We start from the raw sequence: 13,544 nt of genomic DNA on the forward strand, positions 1-13,544 counted from the left end.
GCCAGGAAACAAATGTAACAAATAATCCATATGTGTGAGTTTTACAGGCTCCTTCATGTACCCAACATGTGTTCACACATCATGCATTCATGCACACCCTTCCTTCAGCACCCTGGTTGTTTCACAGTCTATCCTACATGTGCATACACACACTCACACACACATCTATCCATGTCAGGCTGCTGAATGCAGCATAAAATAACATGAGACGAGGTCATTCTCAGCAGGCAAAGAGGAGTGTGGGTTTGTCCGTACTCAGTGTTACTTATAGCTGGGCAGGTGAGTGAAACATATCTCTATGCTGCCCACCTAGGCTGGGGAAAATTGTTCTAGTTGAAATTGCTGCTTGTTCTGCAGACCGCTGGACATGGGAATTTCTGCAGATTTGGATGCTTGCTGTGCTTATTTATAAGCTAATTCCTCCTTGCCCTCAGTTTTCTCACTGCCAGAGTAGAGTCCACACTCTAGGAGCACACAGATAGTACGGGTAGATGACGTGGGCCTTGACCTCTTGTATGTGTTCATTGCAAGCCAGAACTGTGTCTTTGAATGAGGCTTATTCTCAGCATAAGTAGCCTCATTCAAAGCTATGGCTCCCCACTCTACAACTTAAGGGCCTGATCCTAAATCTATTGATGTCAATGGAATGGATATGCCTGGCGTTCACTAGGGACCTGATCCATTGGCTTTGGTGGGCTTTGGACCAGACCCCTACCGAACTTCAGTCACATCCCAATGCAGCAAGATTAATGATCATCATGTCTACCGTAATTTCACTCAGCAGAGTTCTCCTCTGAATTACACTTGGGTCAATGAGGAGTGATGCCACTGATTTCAGTGAGGTTACACCCAGGATAAATTTGGCCCAGTGTCTGTTTTTACTGAGCACACTGTGCAGAAGTATCTTTGCTTTTTCATTGTATTTTCCCCTGAGTTGTCATACCACTTAAGATCCTGGGTTGATTTCACTTCCACATCATGGGTTCTGGCACCAAGTTTTGTCAGCTTCGAGACAACAGACATTTAAGGAAGTGAACATTGTACATGTTGCCTTCCAAAGATTATGTTTCATTCCATTCTTTCGATTATAGCATCGTTTATTATTTACATTAGGAGGATAAAGTTATTCCCCTGATGAGTGAGCAATATAATATAGACCATTACAACGCAGGCAGTTAAAGGTCAGGCATGGGAGTGGGATCAGAAGGGCACTGGAAAGGAGCTCAAAGGTGGACCCTGAAATAGCAGTATCACTTGGGCTGGATTTCTGTTTTTTACAGGGCACTTTTGGAACCTAGATAAAAGTTTGGAATTTATGATTGTTTTCATCTTGCCATTTTGCCTTTCTTCCGTGATAGCATATGACTATCTGTATTTCTGAGTACCCAGTTACCATGAAATACAAATGTCTGGGTCACACAAATGCTTTCCCATAACAAACTCGGATACTTTCAGCTTAGTTTAGTTATTCTCTCTCTCTCTCTCTTTCCTAATTCCCTGCTGCCTTTTTCCACCACTTCTTTCCGCTATCCCCGAACAGCGCTGGCTCATTCTTCAGCAGTTTCGTGGTGGGGAGACCTTTCTGCACCTACATACCACGGTGATAGGTGCAGACTAAGAATCTGAAGAACTGAAAGAACTGTGCATTGCTCTCTGAATATGAGGAGGCTTGAACTTATTCTGATGTCTAGCACTAATGAATTCCACAGCTCAGGGCCTTCCATTGAAAAGGCTTTGCCTCTGCATTATGACAGGACCATCCTAGTCACAGCAGTGTCCCAAGGTGCACAGCTGTTTCAGAAGGTCAGCAGTGCAGGTCGGGGGATCTCCAAGATAGCTGAGCCCCCGCCCATTCAGAGGTTTAGTTGAAGATTAACACACCAGGAGCTGAAAGTCAAATGGGGAGCTGAAATCAAACAGAACATCCTGGTGACTTCCTCTTCACTGCCTCACTTCCTAAGAAGAGTAGAATTTGCTTATCTAGATTCACATGTGGTTGACTGACATGGGTAATTCTAAAAAAAAAAAAAAAAGTGTTCACAGTTTTAAAATAGAGTCATTGGGAAGTGACAACAGCTAGAGCAAGTGAAGGCAGGTAAATTTTTGGCTGGGCTGCTACAAGATTTCTGACCACTTCAAAAGAAATGTTGAGAGTGCTCAAAGGAGATTGAAGGAGCCACAGAGATGTTCTGGCCTTAACAAGGAGAAATCACAAGGGAGGATCATATGGCATGGATATCCAGGTGCAATTTGCTCTTGTGCGATGCTAAGGAGGGGTAACAGCCAGTTAACTGCATGATTCCATGGGGACATAAAGTTCTGCACAGTTCTGTAGTTATTGTGAGGAAAGTCACTAGGAGAGCTGAGCTTTGGTGCCATTGTAGAAGAAAAATCCTACTCAAGCTTGTTCTTGTTGGCATCTTCCTCCTTCCTTGAGCCTGCAGAGCAGAGGAGGCACCCTGCTACTCGCCATGACAAACAGCAGTTTGACTCTAAGCAGCCTGGATGCAGTTTACATCACCATCGAGTTCATTATTGGGATATCTGCAACCGTGGGCAACATCCTGGTCATCTGGGTGGTGAAGCTGAACCCAGCTTTTCAGACAAATACCTTCTACTTCATTGTCTCCCTGGCGCTGGCCGATATAGCCGTGGGCATCCTTGTCATGCCACTGGCCATCGTGGTGAGCCTGGGAGTCGACGTCCACTTCTACTCCTGCCTCTTCATGTGCTGCCTGATGGTGGTTTTCACTAATGCCTCCATCCTGTCTCTCCTGGCTATAGCAATCGACAGGTACCTAAGAGTGAAGCTGCCCACCAGGTGAGTCAGTCTGTTTAGTTGTTGCATTTTCAAGTTATTGTTCATATTACATGGAAGTTCAATTAATGCTCTAATGCCCCTCCTGGTCTCCACACCCCAGCTCAGACCTGGAGGCACGCTCGTCCATCTCCCCCAGTGCTCATACCCCCTATCTCACACCTGCCTTGCACACCGAGGTTTTACTCTACCCTGCCTCAGGATTGGGGATAGACTAAATTACCTCTTGAGATCACTTCCAGCCCTACATTTCTATGGTTCTGTGTTGACAGATGCTCCCTGCTCCCCCATCTTTTGAAGTGGCTTCTAATCAGGCAAGTCTCTGAAGCAGTAAATTCACTTTAAATGTATGTTCGAAAAAGAGAAAGATTCTCTCTTTGTAAAATCAATTTAAGAGCCATTCTTTGGGGGCAGGGACTATCTCGTAGCTCTGTGTTTGTCCTGCAGCTAGCACAGTGGAGTCCTGACCCGTGTTTGGGGCCCCTAAATGCTACCACAATATAAAAAATAAGTATTAATTATTGAATTGCCTATAGGGATCAGAGAACTGCTGGGATCATGGTGAAACATGATTTCATTCTTCAGTCATTTTGTTGGGTGTGTGACCTAATTTTTATATTATTTCTGTGTTTGTTTATTTTGGGGCTAGTCACTTCAAATACTCCCGTCAACGTCAGCACTGGGTCAAAATGAGAAAGGGACACAGAGTGAACAGCAAGTTCTAATACGAGGATTTTATAAAAACACACCTTTTTTCTATAACTTGAGTGGCCAAGTGCATGCATAAAACACCCCCGTCCGCCCCAAAACAACAACAACACGGCACAGGGTCAGACAGTACACGGTCCTGGTGTCATAATTGGGTCTACATTTACCTTAATTGTGAGGTCAACTGTAAGAAGTGAGTGAAAGTTCATAAAATATCACCATGACCTGTAACAACATATGTTGATGGGAAAAGGTGCAAAAGGGAAACAGAAAAACTGCATAAGTCTAAACTAAAAAACCTACAGATATAATTAAGGACCTTGTTAAGATTATGCCTGGTAAACAAGAGAAGTGTGGGACCAGTAATCAATGAACCAAAATTGGTGGGTCAGAAATTAGGTCTAGGACGTTGGGGGGAAAGCTGGCTACTGTGACGCTGTCTGACTAAAAGATGAAAGAAGGGTTAGGAGTGAGCTTCACCATAATGGCTGCCTGTCCTGATGTCTCCTGGGTCCCCGGACTTTCTTCACACTAATCCTGACAGATGTTGTGACTAGATTGGGCCACGAGAGAGGGACCCAGATAGCATCGCGCCACCTCCATCAGCTCTGACTAAATCCCGAACACCGTCTAAGATATGAGACTTTGTCACACCTCAACACCCCCCCAAGATGTCCTTTTCCTTCCACACCCTGATTTCTTCTCTTTCCCATGTTTCTTCTTTTGTCTTCTGTTTAAGAGTCTGGCTCAACCAGCCAAGACTGTCTATTTTACAACACTGGTGTAAGCCTGTGACCAGAAAGAGGCAGCTAAAAGCAATGCCCTCAAAAGACCAACTCGGAGTGGCTGATCAGACCGTGTGCTGGGCCTGTGTTTTTCCAGCAGTGAGAGTCAACACCAGAGACAGAAGTTGCATTTTCTGTCTTTGCCATTCTTTTCTTTCCCCCTTTGTACGCGTTTGTTTTGTTTTGTCCTCTGGGAAGTGAGACTGAAGTTTAACAACAGCATCTATGACAGCTCCAGCCCATCATAACTAACGCCTTCTCTTTTCCCAGAAAGACAGTTATTACCAAATTCTAAGATACTGTCAAATGGGAAGGGGGAAAGGGGTTCTTTCTCAAAACTCTCTCCAGCGAAAGGGAAAGGGTCGGGATGTTGGTAAAATGAAAGCCTGACTTAATGCTTTACATTTCAAAGGCTTTCACTGTTTTTGAGTTCTTTTCTGAATCTTTAATAAAAAGGTTTAAAAGACTTTCAATAGTGTGTTTGCCATGATGCTAAGCAGGCTGAGGTCTCTGCCTTGTTTAATGTTGGGCAGTGACTCTTTGGTTTCTTTTTTTCCCATCTAAATTAACACATCAGGCCATATTTCTTTGAGCAAAGGTTCTACATCAACAGTGTAGAGGCAGGGACGGCTCCAGGCACCAGCCGACCAAGCATGTGCTTGGGGCGGCACCTTGGGGCAGGGTGGCGCTCAATTTTTTATTTTTGGATTCGGCGGCGCGGCACTCGGAGGGGAGCGGGGGCTTCGGGCGGCGTGCTGCTCGGAGGGGGGCGGGGCTTTGGGCGACGTGGCGCTCGGAGGGGGGCGGTGCTTCGGGCGGTGCTCAGGGCGGGGCTTCAGGCGGTGCAGTGCTCGGACGGGGGTGGGGGCTTCGGGCGGTGCTCGGGGGGCGGTGCTTCGGGTGGTGTGGTGCTCGGAGGGGGGGCGGGGCTTCGGGCAGTGTGGTGCTCGGAGGGGGGCGGGGGCTTCGGGCGGTACTCGGAGGGAGGGCGGGGGCTTCGGGTGGTGTGATGCTCAGGGGGGCGAGGTCTTGGGGGGGCGGGGGCTGGCGCGGTGCAGCGCTTGGAGGGGGGGCGGGGGCTTCGGGCAGTGCGACACTTGGAGGGGCGGGGCTTCGGGTTGCGTGGTGCTGGGGGGGCGGGGATTTCGGCGGCGCTCGCGGGGGGGGGGTTATGGCGGGGCAGCGCTCTTCTTTTTTGCCTGGGGCAGCAAAAAAGTTAGAGCCGGCCCTGTGTAGAGGAATAGTATAGTCTGGGGGAATCGTGTAAATTACAGTACGAATGGAGAGGTACTTAAAGGAAAGCTGGAAGGTAGCCTGCAGAATCAGCTGCTGGTGATGGCAAACATATCCTTGCCTCAGAAATGCTGAGATCAGCTCCAGACCAGAAATGTGGTCATCCAAAACAGGCCAAATGGTAAGAGACAGACTTGGTTAAAACTAGTTAATCATTCTACATATGGTACCAAGTACTGGCAATAAGATACCTTGCCCAAAAGACCGCTGAGCACTCAAGTCAGCCACAAATGAACCTACAGCCCTTGAAGGCAGGAGTTCTTGGATGCTGCTTCACTGTCGCTAAACAATCGCCTCTAACAGGGTTGGTGTTTTTCAGGTACAGAATAATCACCACGAAGAGAAGAATCTGGGTGGCTCTTGGAATTTGCTGGTTGTTGTCCTTGCTGACAGGATTTGTCCCCATGTTCGGATGGAATAAAAGGATTGACCCAAAAATGCCCAGTGAATTCAAGTGTAAATTCACCTCTGTGATGAGCATGGACTACATGGTGTATTTCAACTTCTTCGCCTGGATCCTCATCCCTCTGATCCTCATGTGTGCTCTGTACATCGAGATCTTCTACATTATCCGGACAAAGCTAAGTCAAAGTGCAACAAACACGAATGCAGGAGTGTTTTACGGGAAGGAGTTCAAGGCGGCCAAATCTTTGGCCCTTGTCCTCTTCTTGTTTGCGATTTGTTGGTTGCCTTTGTCCATTCTAAACTGTATTGGCCGTTTCTGTCTCAACTGTCAAATCCCGTCGCATCTGTTGTACGTGAGCATTCTGCTGTCTCACTCCAATTCGGTCATGAACCCCGTTGTCTATGCTTGCAAGATAAAGAAGTTCAAAGACACTTATACTCTTATTTTAAGAACCCATGTCCTGCGCATGAGTCCAAAGCTGGTCAGTTCTAGCATGGAGCAAACATCAGAGTGCGACCCAGTGACTCCTTGATGCCAACTGGCAGAGGGTCCAGGGGGCACGCATAGGATTTTACAGGGATTCCCTGGGTCACATATATGCATAATAATTCACCAAATGATGGCAAATGAGGTCTCTACCGAGAGACAGTAGCCCACTGCTCATCATAACCATTGCAATATGTATGGATGGATAATATTTAATGAGTTATGTATCTATATTGAAAATAATGTTCTTAAGGTCTTTGAGTCAAAGCATGTCACATACCTTGGTAATGTTCTTTTCAGACAAGTGGTAATATCTCCGTCTGGTCATTTGTGTAGTGTGTAGTGCGTATCTCACAATGTATGCCTATTTGCATATTGAGCCAGGTGCTAATTAAGGCTTGGTCTACACTACCCCCCTAATTCGAACTAAGGTACGCAACTTCAGCTACGTGAATAACGTAGCTGAAGTCGAAGTACCTTAGTTCGAACTTACCTTGGTCCACACTCGGCAGGCAGGCTCCCCCGTCGACTCCGCGGTACTCCTCTCGCCGAGCTGGAGTACCGCAGTCGACGGCGAGCACTTCCGGGTTCGACTTATCGCGTCCAGACTAGACGCGATAAGTCGAACCCAGAAGTTCGATTTCCAGCCGTCGAACTAGCGGGTAAGTGTAGCCAAGGCCTAAGAGACTGTAAAAATCTACAAGAGAGGAAATCTACAGGAAGAAAAACAAAAGGAGAGTTTCCTGCTTATGAATAAAGACAAAGGATTGTTTTGGGTATATCTTGGTGTGCAAAGGGACACACTGAAACCTTCACCTTGGAGGCAAACTGACAGCATACATATCTCGTGCAAGGAAGGGGTCATAGCCAGCCTGGCTGCAAAGTGCTGCAAGGATTTTTAGAGGAGCAATACTCTACTAGCCATGAGAGTATCTTGTTAATTAAGTCTAGGGTCTAGAATGCATGCTATGATTTTATTCTTTATGGAACCATTGTTTCCAATATTTCTACTTGCTTCGACTCGAATTGTTACGCGTTGTTAAATAAACTTGTATTTGATTTAACTATGAACAAATCTCAGTGCTGTGTGTTCAGCGGAGTGGTGCTCTGAAGTGGGACTGGTAAGCTGGCTTGCACCATTTCTTTGGAAGCAGCAAATCTGTGAATACTGTGAGTGGTGCAGGGGCTAGTCACTCCAGGGAGATGCTCAGAGGTTGGAATGTGCCTATTGCTAACCTGCAGAATGACAGCAGGGCCTGCAAGGCCTAGAGGGGAGCCATTATGTTGCCCATGGCCAGTGGAGTTGGGGAGCTGACCCCCAGTGGGCACAGAAAAGGCTTCCCCATGCTAAGGGCAGATGATTGCAAGGTGCCTCACAGCCCTGGGTACCCCCAGGAAGAATCACACAAAGCAGTGGTCATAAATCAAGGATGGCTATTGAATTATCTGGATAAATTATACCCACATAACCTAAACAGACTGATAACCCTGCTGCATTAACAGGCTCTGGGAGAAATATAGGCTCTAAATATTCTGCTCTCTCATTCTACATGTGCTGGGGAGAAAGGTTTCACCAGAAATACAAAGGTAGCAGGATTAGTAGAATCTAATCCAAACTCAGCCCTGTTTTTCTAAAGCACGTTTTCTGCACCAGCGATTAGCTTATGGGTTTTAAGGCCAAAAGGAATCATTGTGAGCATCTAGTCTGGTCTCCTGCATAACACAGGCCATAGAACCTCACCCAGTGTTTCCAGTAACCAGCCTATAACTTGTGGTTGAGCTAGAGTGTTGCCTTTTTTTGGTATTTTTAGAAAGATCTCCAGTCTTGATTCAAAGACATGAACATTTTCTGGTGGGGTAATGGCTTTGACTACTGATAAATGAGATACAGATCCTTTCGCCTCTAGTTCATCAGCTCAGAGCTGTCCCAGGATCTGTTATATTATTATAACAGTTATATTATTATTAACTGTTGTTTACAGCTATCCTGGGACAGATTTGAGCTGGTCAACTAGATTTATTATCTCCTGATCATAAGTCCAACCATTGAGGGGTTGACAATGGACTGTCCTCCCCACTCACCTTTCTGCTATACACTTGGTTTCCCTTTCAATGCAGCTGCAGGTCTAGTGCTTTTATCCAGACACTCCTTCCCACTTTTTGCCGCAGTTACACCCATGCATCTGATGGTACCTTGTGAGAACTGGGTTCCAGCACATTCACTGGAAGACAGGTGTCTGCAGCACCAACCCTCACTCTCCCTTGGTGGCAGTCTCCGCAGAAAGGCCAAAGGCTGAATGGGCTGTGGAGGCTAAACTCCCCTCTTAGCCCTACAAGGAGTTCCTGTCAATGGGGAGACGTTTATCAACATGGAATTCACTTAACCCTCCCCCCCAAAAATAAATAAATCTCGGAACCACACAACCGTGGACGTGTCCTGCTGAGACATATCACACCAGATAGTAACAGGCAGCATTGGGGGAGGACGGGATAACAAAATATGCCACAGGGGCACAATATACCAGTTCTTTCACGGGAATATCACTGAGTTGGCCTAGCTGGAGGTACAGCTTTTATTATTTCAAAAGTCAGTAAAGAGATTCCAGGTGCATGTTTTGTCTTTTACATTTTCTCATCCGGGTTGTTGACCAGGGTCAGTTGGAAAAGATGTTAGGTGTGCATTCCTGTTTTCCAGAATACAGTATTTAGCAGCCTGGGCATATCCTGACTGAATAATATTTGAAGAGAGGGGGTCTTGTGTTGTCTGAGCCAGGAACTCCAGAGTTTTAATCACAGCTTTGGCAGTGACTTCTCTTTCAACCAGCTACTAAACCACTCTCACAATTTTGCCATCTGTCAAATGGAGAAAATAATCATGTCACAGGGTGTTGTGACTATTTCTTAATGTTTGTAAAGTGTCTTGAAGACAGAAAGCTGCTCAGCATTATTCATACAATATATCTCAAGCCTGCTGTTGTATTTTTGTTCATCTTTATATTTTAGCTACCGATGTGTTTGGAGGCCCAGCAAAAAAAGTCAGTTGAGTAAAAGGAAAACTTATGGGAATCTGAGTGAAGGCCACGTCTCTCTTTGAACGCATCTCTGACTGATTGCTGAATAGTTTTCAGTAGTTGCATTGTTTCCTAATTGCCCTGCCTGCCCCTGAGAACTTCCATTCACATCTGGCTCTCTCTCAACACCGGATTCAGTGTTACCTCATGTGGTCTGATCAGACGCTGTCTTTCCTTCTGTCTCTCCATTTTTGAAACATCACTGGGAAGCATCACGAGTGTTTGTGGAAAGTGGGATGAACTAGAGCCAGGGTAGTCAATTATTTTTTGTCAAGGTCCAAATTTCTCGGTTAAGGTATAGTCAAGGTCCAGGCTCCAGAGAAGAAAAAAAACAATAATGATGATATTAATAAGTAAATAAAAAGATTTTAGGGTCCTTTCAAAAGCATCTGGCAGTCTGGGTTTGGCCCACAGTCCGCCTACTGACTACCCCTGAACTAGAGTGATTGCAGCAGAGAAACCAGAGGAATAGAGAACTGCAAACCACCACAAAAGCCAAACCTCCATGGACTAATACCTGAAAAAGAGGAAGCCAGAGCAGTGATGAAAGAATAAGACTCAAACTTCCATTTATGAGAGCAGCTGATGGAAAAGAAACTTTGCTTTAAGTATTAAGTGAAATGCACTGTTGCAAACTAAAGAGACTTTGGAAAAAAACAGGGAAAGTTAATTTTGCTGTAAGGTTGAAAACCATATAGCCACATTGAACAAGCTTGTGGTTAAGACACTAGACTAGGATCTGGAAGATCTGCATTCAATTCCCCCAGCTGCCTGAGGTCCTCTTTTGAAAAATCGAAATTTCTCCATCTTTTTAGCAGTCTTGTCTTTTTGGGCTGCAAACTCTTTAATGCCAAGCACACCAGAGCCCTGATCTCAGCTGGTGCCCCTAGGCACTACTGTAATACATGTAAGAGCAGTTCTTATACACTGATCACTGGAGTATGGCAGGGCACGGGCATAGGCATGCGCATGGGGTGTGCCGGGTGTGCCCAGGCACACCCTAATGCAGGGGTGGGGAAATGGCCCCACTCTCCCGGCCGAGCACAGCAAGTCGCCGGCCCCTCCCCTGCCTTCCCCCTTCCCCTGGAGCCATGCCGCCGCGCGCGCAGCGCTCTGGGGGCCGGGGCTGCGCACTCTCGCAGGGAAGTGTTTGGCTCCGTGGGGAGGCAGACACGCTCCCCCCTCCCCTGGAGCCATGCCGCCGCACGAACAGTGCTCTGAGGGACGGGGCTGCCCGGTCCTGCGAGGCAGCATGTCTGGCTCTGTGCGGAGCCAAACATGCTGCTAGGAGCCTCATGGTAAGGGGTCCGGGGGGGTTGGATAAGGGGTGGGGGCAGTCAGGGGACAGGAGCAGGGTGGGTTGGATAGGGAGTGGGATCCCGGGGGGGTGGTTGGGGTGAGGGGGTCTCTGGAGGGGACAGTCAGGGAACAGTGGGGGGTTGGATGGGGCATGGGAGTCCCGGGGTCTGTCAGGGGGCAGGGTGTGGATAGGGGTCAGGTCAGTCAGGGGACAGGGAGCAAGGAGGGTCCGGGGGGGCAGTTAGGGTGGGGAGTCTCTGGAGGAGGTGGTCAGGGGACAAGGAGCTGGGGGGAGGGTGGATGAGTCAGGAGTTCTGGGGGGGCCTGTCAGGAGACAGGGGTGTGGAGAGGGGTTGGGGCAGGCAGGGAGCGGGGGGGTTGTATGGGTCGGGAGTCCCGGGGATCTGTCTGGGGGCGGGGATGTGGATAAGGGTTGGGACAGTCAGGGGACAGGTTGGGGGTAGGGTCCTGGGGGGCAGTCAGGGGACAAGGAGCAGGGAGGCTTAGGTAGAGGGTGGGGTCCTGGGAGGCAGTTAGGGGCAGGGGTCCCAGGAGGGGATAGTCAGGGGGTGGGAAGTAGGAGGGAGTGGATGGGGTCTGGGGCGGGGCTCCCTGGGTGCACATCCTAATGAAATGTGCTGTGCACGCCTATGGGCACGGGGACAGTAGAATGATTAGCCAGCCATGCTCAGGTTCTTTTACTTTTTCTAATGTTTAAAAAAAATCCAAGGTCAAATACATACGAGAGCAAAGAGTGGGTTACATGCTGAGCTGTGTGGGTGCAAGCTGGTGTGAACTCGCACATTCTGAATGTCTCAACGGAGTATGAAGGGGGACTCCTCCTACCTGCAATTGCCTTGGAGGATTCTAGGCGATAGCTTCTGCCATTTTACAAACAAGAATTTGTGATAAGTCACAGCAGGTTGAAATTGGTTAATATTCTTAAAACAGGATGTAGCTCTGGTGGATAAAGTATCACAGCTAATCAAATTGCAAGACTGACTTCTAATCCGAGGGGCATCTACCTCATGTGACATCCAAATGCACATGCAGCATTCTCTCTAGATCATACTAACTTTCTCCAGATGTCTGACATTTAAGTTAGCATAAACTTCACCCACTGTCCTCCCCAAGGTGATCAGAGAAAGCAGCCTGAGTAGATTGTCAGCTCTTTGGGCAAAGGGCTCTTTGTCCTGTGTTTGCGTAGCACCTAGCACCACAGGGTCCTGCTACAAGAATACAAATAATAACAACCGTCTCAAGACCCTTTCAAACCACATCTTGACTGGAACACGTTCCAGCCAATAAGCTACATTAAATAGCAGTAGTTGATCGGTAGCATCTGTTGTTTCTAATAAGCAGAGCAGAGAGTGGAAATAGGATGTAGGACCCCGGCTTTTTTTCCTGATAAAGGCTGTTATAGGAAAAGTTGAAAGGGAGCAATTCTGTTCCGCTCATCCAAGGAAGTTACTGATAAAAATGCTCTAGTTCTTGGCCTTTTGACTAAGATGAAGCATAGAACCAGTTTAATACCTGTCACAGCCTGTGACAGGGGATTATGTCTGCTCTGGTGTGCCGGTGGACTCAGGTAATGAGCAGGTCAGTGAGGGAGCTCAGCCAAACTGCATAGCACACATGGATTTCACTGCAGAACCCCCTGTTCATCAGTGACAGGGCAGATCAGCTGGCTGCTGTGGGTAGTCAGAGGCTTGGACAGGGGCCCCCTTTAGTTAGCTGTGGGCCTCACAGAAGGTTTATTCCCAGGGCCTGTGCAGTGACACCCTTTGTGAGAGACCAGGTGAGCCCAAGAAGGCACAGGACCAACACCCCCGTAGGGCTAATAGACAAACTGAGCCTTTCTGAGACCAGACATAATGAACAAGCAGAAAAAAATGCTTGGCCCAGCCCGATCTTCAGATGAAACTCCACAGCACTAAGTTTGGAGAGAATCATTCTGCCCGGCCTTCCTAAACAGAACCCCAATGGACAGCATTGGAGACCCCATAGTGCCCAGAGAAGAAGTGAAGCAATTCTATTCTTCCCAGCCCTGTCAGGCTACCCTTTTCCCCCTACCCTCAGCACACATCTCTTATAGGGGAATTTAGTAACTCGCCCCAGCTGAGTCCACTTCCCCTGTCCTCTTAGTCAGGGTCACTACAGTTAGGATAGGCACCTGTGTGGTTTTCAGGGCTCAGGGAGAGTCTCTATTAACCTTCTCCCTGCCAAGAGTCCATTGCCTGCCTCACACCATTAAAAAGGCCTGTCTGCTTCCCAGCTAGGGGCATTGTCCGAAGCACTCTCCTGCACGAGACAGAACACAGCATTCTCTCTGCCCTGTGGTAGACACCCTTGGAAGTACCTCAGATTTTTACTCCTGTGCCAGCTGTGCGGAGACCCAGTGTGCGGCCGGTGTGCTAATTAAGCCGACGTAAGCCGACATAAGCTGTACTCAGTGACAGCTCAGTGATGAAGACTCATGATTGGCTGAGCCAAGCCAGGTCCTGCACTCAACTTGATGGCATTTCTGTCTGTCTGTAACATGGTAACTTTTGAACCCTGCATCCAATCAGTTCCAAAATGATGTCGGAACAATGGGTAGAACCCTATGGATTTGGGTGCAAATAGGAAAATGGTGCACACACAAAGCCCTTGGCATCTAGTTAACAGACCCAGCAGCT

At 47.7% G+C, this 13,544-nt stretch overlaps 1 protein-coding gene across 1 annotated transcript; it reads left to right on the plus strand.

The window, feature by feature from the left end:
* The first annotated feature begins 1,620 nt into the window (after positions 1–1,620).
* ADORA3 (adenosine A3 receptor) lies at positions 1,621–7,571 on the plus strand. The gene is made up of 2 exons (XM_005303606.3): positions 1,621–2,821; positions 5,924–7,571. Exons 1-2 carry the CDS (start codon positions 2,472–2,474, stop codon positions 6,540–6,542), a joined length of 969 nt encoding a protein of 322 aa, XP_005303663.2. The 5' UTR covers positions 1,621–2,471; the 3' UTR covers positions 6,543–7,571.
* Positions 7,572–13,544: the final 5,973 nt, after the last annotated feature.

This window comes from Chrysemys picta, chromosome 4 (assembly GCF_011386835.1).
Source record: "Chrysemys picta bellii isolate R12L10 chromosome 4, ASM1138683v2, whole genome shotgun sequence".
Classification (NCBI taxonomy): Eukaryota; Metazoa; Chordata; order Testudines; family Emydidae; genus Chrysemys; species Chrysemys picta.